Raw genomic sequence first — 16,230 nt, forward strand, 5'->3', positions numbered from 1 at the left:
CCCTAAATATTTGCTAAGGACCAGGACTAATGCTAAATGGATTGTCAAAATGGCGCTTAATCCTCTCCAAGGTCCTGAAGAACTGAGGCTCAGAGAGATGATGCAACTTTTCCCAAAGTCACGCTGCCCCCAAAGTAACAGAGCTGGAATTCCAACCCAGCTCCGTCTGATCCAAAAGCCCACGCACTTGGCTGCTTCTTCCTGTTTGCCCTTGGCAACCTATGAATCTTATTTCTTTTCCAGCTCCTGCCCTTTCTCCTTTGAAATCTGATTTTGGGCTTGTAAAGTTTCCATCCTTTCCTGCCAGTCTTTGACATAAAATATTCCAGCACCTAAAATGTGCAAATTCACTGGGCTCAGGCATCTTGTTAGACAAATTTTAACACTGAGAACCAACAACGATTTTTTTCCTAAAGGATACTTGAAAATGAGATTACTACCGAGGCCAAAGTTAAAACAGTTTTCTGTGTAGACATTTCGAAAGGTCCTGGATTATTAACACAGCAATGGTGCCCTCTGATGACCGTTATTGTGTATTACACTTTCCTTGACTGGGGAGGAGCACATTCTGGATGTGATGGCAGCCTCCTACTGCAAGTTTGGATGAATGATCAGCCTCCCCTAGTCTTGGTCACCTTCGTTCCTCATCCCCCCACCTAACCCGATTTATATCAATTCCAGAGGCAAGGTGACAGGTTGGGGGTGCAGCATCTTCTCACAGTTCAGAGTTCCAGCAACCCTGACACAGGGTCCCCATGACCTACAGTGAGATTGCCGAAGGGTGACCATCTGCTGCCAATCTCTGGGATCACATAGCCATTAGGGGATGACAGAGTAATCCATCATCTCCTGCTAGAACGTTTCTTTCTTTCCTGAAGGTTGTGTCTACAAATGACCCCACACACACTCTCTCTCTGACTCTATTCCATGACTGTAGGAAACAGACAGGAACTTATACATTCCCTTTGAGCTAGGTATTGTGCTACACGCTGGAGAAACACCAATGAACAATAAATCACGGTTCCAGCTCTAAAGCTTACACTCTGGCGGAGAAACGGGTGGCTAATTAACTCATAAATTATTCACTTTAATTACACTAATTGCTACAAGAATGAGGCTCTGAGAGTTTACATCAGTGAGACAAGACCAGACTAGGTCTGAGGGTCAGAAAAGTTTTCCCTGAGGACGGAGAGAGTAAGGTGTGCTGTGCCAAAAATAAAGAGGCAAGTCAAAGTGATCAGGGAGCTTGGAGAATGAGCATGGGGCCCAGGCAGCCAGAACTGGGCTTCTTCTGGGACTAAAGGTGCTAAGCGTGGGGTCAATTAGTAATAGACACTGAGTAATCTCGAGGATGGTGAGGTTTTAAGAGAGAAAGTTTGTTATTAACCTAACCATTGAGGAAGATTGAGCTGATGTTAAGGGATGAGTATAAACACCTGAATATTTATTTGGAGGGTTAATTTAAACTCTCTTGAATAGGAAATGTTGGAGGGGAGAGGATCCCGGATCGCTGTCTATTCTGCCTCTTCCCAGGAGCCAACGATAGTGCAGAATTTATTATTTACATTCCCCTCCACTGTTTATGTAAGATGAGGAAATAAAAATAGCAGACACAATTGCCAGGGTTGTGGGTAAGAGCTGAGCTAATAATGGGCAAAAGGGTGAAAGGAAGAGAGGATAGTGGTGGCAGCCATGCGGTTCCAATGGTGAACTGTGGCTACAAAAACTATCAGAATATAAAGCCTGACCTAGGGTATGATGTCAGCTAGCTATCAGGATGTAGTACCCCTTAGGTTACACATTGCAAGATTTGGATTCACTTAACCTGAGTTCAAATTCTCCTTTTGCGCCTCTAGCTATGTGATCAGGGCAACAGACTCTCTGTGCCTCCATTTCTTCACCTGTAAAATAGCAATAATAATAGTATCTACTTTTTAGATTGTTTTGAAATAGTGTGTGCAAAGTGCTTATCATCATGCCCGATATATTCCAGTTACTCAATATTAGTTTATGATTATTACTATTGACTATTTAACCTGGGAGGAAATCCATGCAGCTAAGAGAATTCAGGGACACAATTTTCTTCGTCAAAATGTTCCGGTATTTTTCAATTTTCTAAAAGAAGTATGCATTGCTATTAATATCACAAGGAGGGGAAATCCCACACATTTTTTAATAATAGAAATTTGAGTAGTCCTCTGTTCCCCAATTTCCCGGATGATATTGATCAAGGAGGCCACAGGTATGCACGTTAAAAGCACAGATTGTTAGGCCCCAACCCAGAAATACTGAATCAGAATCTTCAAGGGATAAACTTGTTCATTTATACGTTCACCAGCCCGACAGATGATTCTTATAACGGCACACTGTTCGGACGTGCTAAAACGAAGTGAGGGCTACAGAGACTGCGCGAGGAAGGCCCGCACAGATTGCAGCAATCACGAGGGCCTGGGCCTACAATTCCCACACTGCCCAGCAAACTGGCAGCAAGCGAATCCGGAGCCTACCGGGAGTTGTAGTTTCCTCGGCCGGACCTCAGCACATAAGAAAGCCGGAGATGATTGCCAAAAACTTCCCGTCCCACAATGCAAAGCTCAACGGTGACGTCATCTGGAGAGCGCCCGGGATGGAGCGGGCGGTTTCTGCCGCCTCGGCTGCTGCCGAGCCTGACTTCTCCGCCACCGCCTCTGCCTCCTTTCCCTCCTCCTCCTCCTCCCCCGCCACCTCCTCCGGTTCCTCCGCCTCCTCTACACGACCCAGGCCCTCTATCCTTGAGAAGAGGCCGTATTCGAGCTCCTTCGCGGGCCCGGGGCGCAGCCATGGCGGACGGCGGCGGTGGCGGGGGCACGGGCGCAGTGGGCGGCGGCGGAGCGGGCCAGGCCTCGGCGGGGTCGGCCACAGGCGCGACGGGGGCCGGCGGAAGCGGCGGCCCCATCAACCCGGCCTCCCTGCCTCCCGGCGACCCGCAGCTCATCGCTCTCATCGTGGAGCAGCTCAAGAGCCGGGGCCTGTTTGACAGCTTCCGCCGGGACTGCCTGGCCGACGTGGACACCAAGGTAGCTGAGGCCACCCGAGCCGAGGGGGTTCGGGCTGCTCGTGAGGCCGCCAGGGTTGCAGCTCTGCTTTTCCAAAGTAGAGCAACAAAAGAAACGTTAGAAACCTCGGCAGTGAGGTATTAGGCCGCTTGGGGCGGTACAGGGAGCTTTCTGAGTGACGCACCTGTGGGTTCGGCTCCCAGCCCATCCCTGTTGGCAGTGTGACTTAGCCTAGTCGCTTCTCTGAACTTGGGGGTTCAGTACTGGTTTTACAGCCTAGACCCTCTCTTTCCCAAGATGGGACTCCTTAAAGCTCCTCGGTAACAAAGCTCATTGTGTTAATAACAGTGTAGGAAGCGAGGTAAGTAAGTGAATGGCTTAGAATTTCCACCCGCTCTCTGTTCACCATTAAGGAGCTGACATTAGACAGTGAATGGTTTGAATGCACAACCATCAGCGTTTTATAGCTGTTTGTTCCTTTTGCACACTTGAATTACGGTACATTGTTGTGGAACCAGCCCCCTTATTTTGTACTCCATCAAAGATGATAGGGGATTTGGTGCCTATTTTAGATCCTGATGCCATGGATCAACACCCCAGTAAAATGCTATGCACTTTACCTACTTGCCAAGGTTGTTTGTATTCAGTGAAGTCATGTGTGTTAAGTGTCAGAGATGCAGTAGTTGCTGGTGTGTTCATTTTCTCCCTTTTCAGAAGCTTCTCTAACAAGACTGTGGTCATAGATTTAAGAGGTTCTGTTACTGACTGGGCTCGTCTGGGGAAGTGATTTTCTCCTCCTTGAGCCTGTCAGAGAAATCTTTTGCTTACCTCCCAGCAAGACTGTGAGCTTAAAACTAGACCTTAACGGAAGGGAAAGACCTAGTCTATCTACTTACTGAACTTTTACTGACCTATATTGTGCCAGGCTGCATGGATACAAGAAAAGTCACTGCCCAGTCCTCAAAGCTTATACTCTAGGGTGGAAAACTGACATGTAGACCAGATGGTGTATATGGGAAGTGGCGTGTACTGTTATTCTCCAAGATTAAAAACCCAAGTAGAAGTGCTATCCTTGAAACAAGGTATTTAATTTTCCTTATGTAAGGGTCCCAGATATGTATTGACAAGCTTTCGCCTTTCCCAGGACTCGGTGTTCTCAACTTCCATCACAAGTTCTCCACTCATATTTTTTATGTTTCATTAGGTTTTGTGTGGCTTAATCAATACAGTATGCTTGTTACTAAAAAAAAAAAAAAAAATCAGCATTGAGAAGCTGCTGGAGAGGGAGTTGGAGCCTTCCCCAGTTACCACCACCTTAGTTGTTCCTTCTGGTAGTTAGCAGCTGGTTTTAATTTTTGGAGTGTGTTTAGGTGCATCTTAAGTCCTTTGTTGCTTTAGCCCCATGATTCTCAGTGTGATCCTTGGATCAGCAGCATCCGCATCACCTGAGGACTTGTTAGAAACGTATATTCTTAGGCCCCTTCCCACACAGCTGAAATATTTAGGGGAAAGTGTGTTGATGCTATATGTAAGTTACCTTGCAATGCATCCAAACTATAAGTAAATAGAGCAAACTGATAGGTGAATGGAGAGAGAGATGGATAATACGAGAAAATGTGCACAGCAGGCACGTAGGTCCTTTCTCTTTGTGAAGTAAAGGGAATATTCTCTATTGTCAGGATCTGGTCAGGTTTGATGGTGACATTTGCTGTCCTTTGTCTTTTTTCAGTAAACAGTAACATCTCCAACTGGGTGAGTTATTTTGAATAGTAGAAGGTATAGTATCGGGATGCGTGGTTACAAGTGACGAATCTAATTCTAGCTCCTTTGCACAAAAGCTCCTCTGACTTGGGGAATCCGTGGGAGGAGTGAATGAACAAACAAATGGGCAGGGATGCATTGGACCCAGGGGTGCTCCACTAGGGCCATCTTTCATCTTTGTCCTTTATGACTGTTTACTGCCACTGCAGAGCAGTCAACCATTTGAAAAAGGGATCCAATCTTAAAGCTCCTTCCTCTAGAAAGGGCCTCTCAGCTGCAGTTCAGATTTCTCAGGGATCGTCTGCACTGTCTCAGCTTGGGTCAGGCACCCACCCTGTGGCACCCTGTGCCCTACCCTTGTGAAGAAAGGAAGAGGGTTGTTAGGCAGATAGTACACAAATGTCTTTGTCACTCTTCACCCATCTCCCTGCCTCCTTTGCAGGTTCAGTGGAGAGTTTGTGAGTCAGTTCTCCTGGCCTTTTTGAAGCCTCCCCTCATGGAGTTAAAGCCTCCTGATTCCTCTGTCAGTTTCATTTATCTGACTGCTGGCAAACTCCGGCCACAGTAACACTGCAGAGTAAACTAAATCTCAGTGCCCTGTAACAAGCATTTGTTCTCATGCTGATAGGGCTGCAGGTCAGCTGCAGTTCAGCTGATCTAGGTAGGCTTCAGCTGGGTGGCTCAGCTGCAGCCTGCAGGTTGCCTGGGCCTGGGTCCAAGCTGCGGGTTGGGCTTAGGTTTGCTACAAAAGTACTCCTCCTCGGTCCCAGGCCGAAGGGGCAGGGGTGACCCAGGGCATGTGCTCGTAGAGTGCCATCAGAGCACAAGAGCCAAGCCAGACAGTACCACCACACTTAAGGTCTCTCGTTGCTAACATTCCGTTGATCGGAGTAAACCAGGTTGCTGAACTCAGCATCACCGGGTCGGGAAGTCTTTGCCCACAGTGGGAGGAGGCGAGGAGCGAGGTGCTGCACAGCAGCGCTAGCTGTGCCTGGGTTTGGAGGACGGCAGCTGATAGCAGCAGCGGTTTTTGGAGGCTCGGAGCACACATTCCTTGTGTTCGTGAAGTTCCTTCTCATTTCGTTCTGCTGTTCCTGGCTGAGTGTAGAGCATCTGGGATCACTAAGTGCCTCTTGTGTTCTTTCTGGACTTCTGTTGTGCTTCCCCTCAGCCTTTCTCCATGTTCCATAGGCCTCAACTTCTGTCTCCATTCTTGTGATACACTGAGGTTTGGGTGGCCCTTCATTTTATGCAGAGAGCGCTCCTGAGCCTTGTTTACTGCTGAGAACACCCTGCGAGGTGAGCAGGCTAGCCATCTTTCTGTTTTATAGATGAAAATAAGGTTGGCTGACTTGAAAATCAGAGAACTGGTAATCCATGGAGCCGGCTAGAAACCAGTTCCTTTGATTCTGAAACAGCCTAGGTCTAATCTTGGCTTTGCCATGTGGGCAAGTGGTTGACTTTTCTAAGCCTAAATTTCTAATCTCTAAAGAAGGGGCAGGAGAAAGCTAATAGGACCTCCCGCACAGAGTTACTTGAGAAGGAAGAGGGGTCATAAAGCGTCTGGCATTGTGCCCACCCCCCATAAGCGGGTGCTTGCATTAGCCATTAACTCGTGCTCTGCCGTGCTGCATGTGATCTTCATAGTCACAGTGGAGGCGTATTTGAGGACTTGAAAATCTATATTTCTGTGAAAAGCAGTGTTCTGAATAACTAATGACCAAAGCTTTGGTGCGTGTAACTTCTGACTTGCCCCTTCTTTTTAATATTTCAGCCAGCTTACCAAAACTTGAGGCAGAAAGTGGATAATTTTGTGTCAACACATCTGGACAAGCAGGAATGGAATCCTACAATGAACAAAAACCAGTTGCGCAATGGTCTGCGGCAGAGCGTGGTTCAGTAAGTAAGCAGGACGGAGAGCGCACAGGCATAATCGGGAGTGTGACGCACGAGAAGGCTGGTGCTGGTCGTTGTTGGGTCAAGGTGCATGGTACCTCCCAGGAAATGTCACATACGAGCCACAGCAGGCGCCTCCTTTATTAAGATTAAGGTTCAAGTAAGCAAGGAACTCAATTACAATTCTTGCTAGTTTATCCAGCCTACATAGACCTCCTGTGCACATCTCGACCGGGTGCGTGGAAAGATGTTCCAAATTGAAGACCTGTTCCCTACTCTTTACAGTTTTCAGTGTAATGTGAACATACACAGGAGCTGTATGCCAGGATATCCATGGTTGGCTCTTGGGCAAGAGGCGCTGGATCTTGATTCCCACAGTGAATGTTTGTTGTACAAGTTCTTTGAGTCCGCGTGGCCCCTCGAAAGTAATGGCAGCTTTCAGGAAGGCCTGGAGTCTTACTCAGGTGTGTCCTCCACAGTGACAAACTGAACCTTAATAAGGTGCTGTTGATAGTTTATTCAGGTGACTTCTCAGTGTCACTGGGCACAAAAGTGGAGGTAGGTCATAGAATCTTGGTCCTAAGTTAAGCTTTTCCTAATCTACTCAGTCTTTTTTTTTTTCTTGTGTTTTTTTACCTTCAATACTAGTGCTTATGTTCAGACTTTCTTGGTCTACTGAACTCCCCTGGAATATCTAAAAGCTTGTGAAGCGTGCCTTTTTAAAATAGAAATATCAGAGAATTAGCTGAGTGAAAAAAGCCAATACCAAAAAGAAACCTGATGCGTGACTCCGTTTTTATAACATTCGTGAGCTAACATAATCCAGAGATGGAGACGCGATTAGCAATTGCTGGGCTCAGGGATGGGAGGAGGGGTGAGTGTGCCTGGAAAGGGTAGCACGAGAGGTCTTGGGATGGTGCAGGTTAGTAGCTTAATTGTGGCACTGGTGACATGAGGCTACTCGTGTGATGAGGTTACACAGAGCCACCATACAGACACAGACAGTGCAGCTATAACAGAAAGCTGTGTAAGGTCAGGATTGTCCCAGGATCGTTTTGCACTGGATCTTTTTAAACTAAGAAAGCTGAAATTTTTAAAAGCTCTCAAAGTTAGGGAAGAAACATGGTATCAAAAGATGCATGGTGCCTCATCATTCTGGAATCCCTCCCCAGGGCCTTTGTTTCTCTAGGGAGCAGACTGGTGGCACAGGGCTCCTTCAGAAAGAAGGGGACAGTAGCTGTCATTTGCTGAGCAGCTGTTCAATGTCTGGCACTGGTCCTTACGTGTGTTGTTGCTCATCCTCACAAAAAGCCTGTTTTGCAGCTAAGTAACAAACTTGTGTTTACCCTACCTTTTAAAAGATAGCCCAGCATATTAAGAAAATAAATTAAAACACTGAGTATTTTGAAATATTTGGAAAGGTGCCATTAATGGTATGAAGACTATCAACATTACTTGTTAATTTTCAACGAGTGTTGATGCCATGCTAGAGGTATGCTTATGGCACTTGTTTTTACACACCTTTAATAGGAAATGTAACACGGAAGAGTGCACAGGAGTACAGTATAACAAGTAATGAGAACATCCCAGTCATCACCTCCAGCTTGAGAAATTAGAACATTACAGCCTCCCCCCCCCACCCCAGCCCTGCTTCCCTCCTTTCCCGCCTTACCTTCCTCCGCTCAGAAGTTCGCCATCCTCCCCATGTGGAATTATTTCCCTGCTTTTTTTCATAGTTTTATCATCTGTGTAAATTTTCCTGCTGTTTGACTTGATCTAGAATGTATTTAACCTGAACATACTAATTCACATTTAACACTGGGACATTTCTCTATGATTCATGCTAATTTTGAATTTGAGGCAAATCCTAATGAAGTTTTGAAATGAGGATTTGCTGCTTACCCCTAAGTGCTCTCAGCGGGTGAGCGAGTGGCGCACCGGCCTGGCCGTTCCGGCCGAGAGCTGTATCCTTCCCACAGTGGAAGGCTCACCAGGAAATCGGCTTTTCCTCTGGAACCCAATTGTACTAAAAGTGTTTTAACTACATGTGTGTTGGTTTCACCTTCTGTTTTAGGCTCCTGACAAGATTTCGTGTTTCCCTCAAATGCTTTTACAATCACCAGGAAAGCAAACGACTCTTTCTTGGTACTTTGTTTTCCTGATCAGGCGTTTACATCCAGTAAAGACCCCTGTGAATCTGCCTCAGGAAGCGGGGTTGTGTCATTGGAAAGCTGTTGGCCTGTCACTGAGGAGAGGTGGCTCAGCCTCCCGACGCTGCCCTCCCCGTGCTCTCGTGCTTTTGGAGGGCGCGCCGTCTCGTGCAGCTCTGCCTGAAGGCGCCCTGTGCGCTGATGGCGCCGTGTTCACTTCTCGGTTTCCCGTTGATAAGTGCCCGGTCAGCCCTGACTAGGGAGCGCTGTATTCGCTGCTCAGCCTAACCAGGTCAGGGCCCCTCTCTGGTCTCGCTTGTCACCGTGTCCATTCACTCCGTCGTTTCCTTGGCTGTACCTGACACACCATGTGCCCAGGTACTGCAGGACCTATTTTTACCCAAGCAAAGGCTTGAATGGCCTAAGAACTCTCAAGTCTAATGGAAAATAAAACCTGTCCATATGCTTGAGATGGTATTTGCATATTTTAATCCTTTGAGAAGACACTTCAGTTTGAGCCTGCATGGACTGTTTTCCAGACTCTTGAGTTGTGATTTGTTCCCTGTCATAAGGATCTTCCTCATTGCCCAGCCCGGAGTGGTTGAATGCAGACATTGGTAAATTTTGACTCTTTGTTGCTCTACTTCAAAAAGGATTTAAGGTATATTTTAGCCCCTTAAGAGCTTAGAACCAGTTTGTTTCTTAGCTGTTTACTTGGTGGCCTAGAGGTTCCTTAGTATGTGTCTAGGGAACAGCCACGGCCGAGGGCCCTGTGGAGTCGGTGGTGATGCTGTAAACACTGCAGCCTGCCGCCTCTGTGCAGTGTCCCGTGGGGGAGTAGTGGCCAGGCTGCTGCTGGCCCTACTTCTCCTGCTTTTCCTTTCAGTCAGAGAGGAGACGTTGAAGGAAACGGAGTCGAGGCTGAGGCGCTGGCTCTGACAGTGCCACCAGCTTTTCAGCTCCACCTGTGTCTTCAGGTTCTTTCCTCCCACGTTGTCACTTGTGCTTTGTCTTTGGCACCGGGCGCTTAGCTCTGTTTGGTTCCTTTGTGCAAGCTTGAGGTGGTAGTGGATGAGGCTGTGTGTTGGGAATAATAGCTGCTGGTTGTGAATTGCCCCTCAAAAGTGACAATGCAGTGGCTTGAACTCTGTGTGGTAAGTGGATTGCCCTCTGAAAGAATGCCCTAGAAGGGCTGTGGCTTTGACCAGCTGGACATTTATTGGACTCTCAGATGGCACTTGTTGGGACCTGAGGCTGAAGGGTTAGAGGAAGTAAATAACGGAATGATCTGTTTGTCTCCTCGAGGTCAGGGATGTTGGAGGCTGGAGTGGACAGGATCATCTGTCAGGTGGTGGATCCCAAACTAAACCACATCTTCAGGCCACAGATAGAACGAGCAATTCATGAATTCCTGGCGGCCCAGAAAAAAGAAGCTGTGCCAGCGCCCCCTCCAGAGCCTGAAAGCCAGGACCCTCCAGCTCCATCGCAGGACGCTTCCTAAGGTCCGGTAGCCCGTCTTTTGTCCGGGAGCACTCACCTCTGGCTTAGAGATGTATAAAATGGATAGGAAAGGGGTAAGCCATTACTGGGGGTCATGTTCCTTATCTATTCAGAAAAACATGTCCGCAGATGGACTTCACCTACTGTTTGAGTCATTTTTTACTGAGAACTACTTAGTAGCGTTTCCTGTGTCAGTGAGTCTGATTTCCTGTGCCACCATAGCTAAAGGTTTAAGCTGAAGAGATGCTTCCTTAGAAACCCGCTGGGATGATGGGGTGCACAAGGGAGACTCCAATGAAAGCCCTGTTTTTCTGAAATTGCTTAAATGAGTCTCCCCCCTGGATGTGAGTTAACTTGGGTTTATACTTTAGATATAAAATCAAGCAGTGCCTTCTAAAGTGGCGTCCTATGTGGGAGTCAAAGTCTGCTTTCAGCCCTCCTGAACCTCCTCGTATTTAAAGAGGTTTGAGTTTACCACTGTCAGTTACCATGAGATTCTGTTATGAGCACTCCTTTGTTTTCATTGCACTTTAAATTTAATTTAACTTTAAAAATCACCTGTTGAAGCACAGAACAGTGCTTTTTGTAGGGTTTGGGAGCCATTGCACATATGAGCAGTGATCAGCATGGAAGCAGTGGACTCTTAGCTGTTGTTGGTGACCACTTGGGTGTGCCTCATTCCTCGTTCTACTTTGGTGTTCTCTTTATAAGATTCTTTAAGGTAGCTGTTATTTTTGACAAATAAACATCAGCAAGTGAACAAAGCAAGAGCATCTGGCTCACGTAGAGCACTGACTTAGCAGAGATTGTCTGTGCCTATACTGGAAGAAGACCTCAGTTCCATTATGGAGTGTAAAACATGCATTTCACGTGTTTCCTTCTAGTTTAATTGTAAATTCCTTTAGGAACATAAAATTAAATGTAGTCTCTTACCAAAAAAGTAGGATTTTGATGTGATTCTCTTTTCTTTTTAGAATATGCCTGACACATTTTGGAAGCTCTATCGAATTGATGGTGGAGAAATAGATTCGGTTACATAAGAGTACAACTTCAGAATGAAGACAGGCCAAGGTCATCACTGACTTCAAGATTCAACCTTGACTGTGGGGCAGTGTCCAGATTGAACAGGGAGCAAGTTTGGCAGTAGGAGAGGTGACCATGTGTGCCCCCGCATTGTGCTGCCATCTGGCCAGCCTGTCCAAGGGGATGACTCCCAGTAGACACTACAGAGATATAAAGAAACACTACACCAACCTGGGGTGGTCCTGGAACTAACCTTTATACTTGAACTTTGAGACTGTGGGTGGATTTTAGGGTTTGTGCTTGGGGATAAACAAAAGCTACAATGAAGAAACATAAGCAGTCCTGAAGACGCGACCCAAGAACGACAGTCAAGGTTAGCTGGGAGGGGGTGTTTGGCAGTGCTTATTTGACACCATTTCTCAGAGTTGCAAACTGGAATGTACAAACCATTAGCATCAGATAGCTTTAAGGTGGCTGTGACCCTCTTGTACATGAATCTTGTAGAGGAGGTGACAGAACATGGGTCCCTGGATGTGTGAGCAAGTCCATATGGTAGGGATGAGGAAAAACATCCTCAGGCTCTCCCTCCAGGGCTTTTTCCTGTCCTGCAAGGGCTAGTGAGTCTTGGGTGCGTTTATTTTATTCTCAAGTTTGTGTTTTTTAGAAAAAATAAACAATGATAAATGGCTTGAGTTTTATAATAAAATCATCTGATACTCGTACTCTGAAGCCTCTACTGAATCATAGACCCCGGGGTGTGAAGGGGAACCCTTTTCCTCTGCCTGGGTGCCATTCCTGTGTACAACACATGACTAAATGGCTGTGAAGGGTTGGTAGACATACCTTGGAACTGCCCTCGCCTGAAGCTAGCAAGCGTAGCCAGGAGCAGGCAGGCAGTTCCTCTCCCCTGGACCATTGCAGGTGCTGATTATATCAGTGTTTCTCAAACTTGAATGTGTGGAAGCATCACATGGAGATCTTAGAAAAAATATATATTCTGATTCAGAAGTTCAGGGGCCCCTGAGAGTGTTGCTGATAAGCTCCAGGTGATGCTGATGCTGCTGGCCCTCGGCGATGCTTTGTATCCAAGCCTTGGACAACATCACAGATTACTTCAAACTGAGTCTTTGGTTCTTAGTTGAGTCTACTACTGGATATTGTTAATCTAATAAATTTTAACCTATTTAGTTGGTTCCCTATTAAAATAAACCACTTTCACCTTTACCGTCAGTACCCCTACGTTAGGACTGTACTACCACAGTCAGACGTTTGGGCAGCGTGCGCCCTCTTTTTAAAGCAAGCTGGCCACGTGTTTAGGGCAGGTGGCAGTCATCTGAAATGTATTCTGCTTCCCACCTCCTAATGGACACAGTTCCATTTCCAGCTGAAGTAAGTGCTGTCCTTTTCTGTTTGGGATTCAACAGCCGGAGTCCTCAGGGCCTGGAGAAGGGCTCCTCTAGGCGTGTACTCAGCTAAGAGGTGAGCATGGAATGAGCAGTGTGTCCAGTCCTATGCACAGACGCTCAGGCTACCTGCCATCTGCGTTCTAGACCGTGAGCCCTCAGTGGGGGGCTGCTGCCCTGTGAGGGGTCTTCTCCAGGAGGGAAATCAGCAGAGCCACTTTCTGTTGACCTGACGTCTCGCCCGTAGTGCCCATCCGACACCGGCCTCAACCCCGTGACTGAGAGGGCAAAACAGAGCAACCCGGAGAAAGCTGCGTCCTCTGCCCCAAGTGCCCAATTGACTACATTTTGTGTCTTTTTTGGCGGGCAGCTTTTGGTCCATCTCAGTTCTCTTTGCTTTTTCTATTACTAGGGAAGGGTGTACAGTTGATGAGAAACACCCTAATTTTCACGGACTGCTAAATATGCCAAGGTACAAGAGTTTTATCCTTCTGTTATATCCACCAAGAGTCACAGACCAGAGATGATTTCATTTGAGAAGATTATCAGGTTACAGAAGTAACTAGACACACAGCTACCATTAGGACAGAGGACTGACTTTTCACTCTTAGCTGAGCCAAATAGAAAAGTGCTCATCGGCCCTTGGGTAAACACTTAAATTGGCAGGCTGGGGAGGTGAGGCAAGACGAACAGCCTCTGTCTCCTTAGAAACTGGGCACCTGCTAACCCCATTTGCATTTTCAGTGAGTCCTTATGCCTGGGTATTAGGCTAGTCATGCAGAGCCTAGAAAAGTCACGTGTGTTCTGAGATAAAGTAGAAAAATTCCTCCCTGAGGGAGACAAGGCCACCGAAAATACTCCGTCCTAGACATCCTTGCAGTGTTCCTTCCTGAACGAGAAACTAGCTGCCGTGGACCTCAAAGCTGCTCCCTATGGTTGGGAAAACCACTGCCATTTGCAAGAGCCCCGTGAAGCACAGAGCTAACCTCTCTAAGACGTCAACAAGTATTGCCAAGCTTTAAAAACCCTCAAAGCATAGAGCACAAGGATATTAAGGACCCCATGCTCATTTGTGAAGCCCAGTTCAGGCAACATCTACAATAGCTACTGGAGACCACTCCCCCTGGCGCGTTTCCCGTTCCTAGCCTAAATGCTTGATTGGTATGCCAACCCCCCCTTCTCCACCCAGCCATGGTCATGACTGTTTTAACTCTTTCTTGGCTTATAGTCAAGTTTGTGACTCATATCAGATTTTCAGGCTTTGTTTCATCCTGTTTCTGCCATTTAGCGTTAGCTTCTATTTTCTCATCAAGGGGTGGAGGGGTTCCCATGCCTTCTGTCAGTCCCTCGCGCTGTGAACCGCATAAACACGGACAGATCCGTTATAGCAGTGCTTCTGAAAGCATAGTTCCGAACCAGCAGCGGCACCCAGGCCCTGTGAGAAATGTGGCCCGCACCCCAGACCTACGGATTCGGAGATCAGGGGAGGGGCCCACAAGCCCTCCCGGAGATTCAGACGCAAGCATTTTCACTTTAGGAAACCTTTTGGAAAGCTGAGATGTTGATTAGTAATGACAGGTTAAGTATATTAGTGGATAAACATGTCTCTTCTAACAGCTCCTGAGGGACAAAACTAGTGTGTCTTTTATTTTTCCCCATTAGTCCTTTGGAAGAACTGCTTTGGACATTTTCACTTAGAAATGTCTGCATGTAACAAACTTCCTAAGCTTTCAAAAGCTATAAGCAGTCTTCTAAAGATGAATTTGCTAAGCAACTCAAAACATTGTCAGGAACTCTGCAGAAAGGCTTTCACTGGCTGTTGAAGATAGAGAGATGCCGTAGGGACCCAGCAAAGGTCCGGGCCTGGCTTGTGCCTGAGGCTGGCTCTGGATCAGCAGTGCCAGGGGGCCAGGCCCTGCCTCCCTTGGCTGCCCTAAGGGTGCCGAGGATGGGGTGGGAAGCAGACAGGGAGGCCGGAACAGCCGAGCTTTGGCTGGCACTGTGCTTTGCACCCTGTCCATCACCTTACCTGTGGAGGAGCCAGGAGGTCAGCTTTTATGGTCTTGTCACCAGAGACAGGCTTGACTCCAAGAACGCATGGTAATAATTACTGTGCTCTCAAACTGGTCACACGGCCTGAGACCTAGACTGTCTTTCTGACTCCAGTCTTGAAACTGCCATTTGGCTGTCCTTCCTGAAACACTGCTTTCATCCAGTATCTTCCTCATTCGTGAACCTATGAAGGGTCAAGCACATGAACCAGACACCTACCAGGTGGCAGACATTTTCTTGTCCTTTTTTTTTTTACCTTTTATTATTTTGAGGTCATAGTGGTTTATAACATTGTGTAAATTTCAGGTGCACATCATTATATTTCAGCTTCTGTATGGACTGCATTGTGTTCATCACCAAAAGTTTAGTTGCCATCTGTCACCATACACACATACCCCTTTACCCCTTTCACCTTTCCCCACACCCCCTTCCCTCTGATAACCACCAATCTGTTCTTGTCTATGTGTTTGTTTATCTTCCACATGTCAGGGAAATGCCAATCAAAACTACAACGAGATAGCACCTCATGCCCAACAGAATGGCAGACATATTCTTATGCATAATTTCATTTAATTCTCCTGACCCTGTTAGGTAGGATTTATTCTCCATTCTGCGCATGAGGAAAGCAAGACTCAGAGAGGTGAAGCACCTTACTCATCCAGCTGTGAAGCAGGGAGTGAGGTTTGAACCCACACCTCTCTGAATTCAAAGCCCATGATCTCCGCCCCCCTTTGCTACTCTGCCTCCCTATTACTTAATGGGACCAGTTCAAACTTGTCAGTCCTCTGGGGTCCACCCTTCATTCCAAATGTAGGCCAAAGTCAAATCAGCTTGACCTCTTACCACATCTCAGCACATACCCTTAGTTCTAGCCAGCCTTTGCTCCCCATGCTCAAACGTATATCCCAGGGCAGAGTTTGCAAACTGACAGGCTGGTCTGCTCTGCCTTCCAGCCATATTCTGTCAGCGAAGGAGTTGTGATTGTTGTGTATTGTTTTGTTTCAATTAATTGCCAATATTTTTAAATGGGGATATTTCCATATAGATCTGCATTTCTGGCTCCGAATAAAAAAGTCTCAAGATTTGCCAACATTTTTGTATTTCCACTGGAAACAGTCAGCTAGAGCTCCATAGCAACACTGCTTTAGACCACACGTAGGACATGCAAATGCCACTGGCTGGCTTCACTCATTGCCAGCACCCTGCTGGCCCCTGAGGACAGTAAGTTGGAGATACTTGCCCTAGAAAGTCATTGTCCTGTGATTACTTAAGATTTTTCGAAAACATCTCTTTATCTAGAGGGCCAGACCTTCTAGGCTTTGATTTTCCTAGGAATAGAGACTAGGTTTTCAGCTACATGCATCAGGTTCTAGAATTTTCAAGCTTGGAACGGAGCCTAAAGTTTGCTCT

General features: G+C 46.9%; 1 protein-coding gene across 2 annotated transcripts; it reads left to right on the forward strand.

Annotated features, from left to right (window-relative positions):
* Nucleotides 1–2,606: 2,606 nt before the first annotated feature.
* On the forward strand, nt 2,607–12,087 carry BOD1 (biorientation of chromosomes in cell division 1). 2 transcript variants are annotated; one of them, XM_044777657.2, is made up of 4 exons: nt 2,607–3,056; nt 6,571–6,695; nt 10,148–10,416; nt 11,317–12,087. In XM_044777657.2, the coding sequence occupies exons 1-3, from the start codon at nt 2,820–2,822 to the stop codon at nt 10,341–10,343; spliced, it is 558 nt and encodes a 185-aa protein (XP_044633592.2). In that variant the 5' UTR covers nt 2,607–2,819; the 3' UTR covers nt 10,344–10,416; nt 11,317–12,087. The 2 variants fall into 2 exon arrangements, with proteins under 2 accessions (XP_044633592.2, XP_014706328.2); XM_014850842.3 differs by having other exon boundaries at nt 2,608–3,056; nt 10,148–10,344.
* The last annotated feature ends 4,143 nt before the right edge of the window (nt 12,088–16,230 follow it).

The sequence above is a fragment of the Equus asinus genome, chromosome 9, assembly GCF_041296235.1.
Source record: "Equus asinus isolate D_3611 breed Donkey chromosome 9, EquAss-T2T_v2, whole genome shotgun sequence".
Lineage (NCBI taxonomy): Eukaryota > Metazoa > Chordata > Mammalia > Perissodactyla > Equidae > Equus > Equus asinus.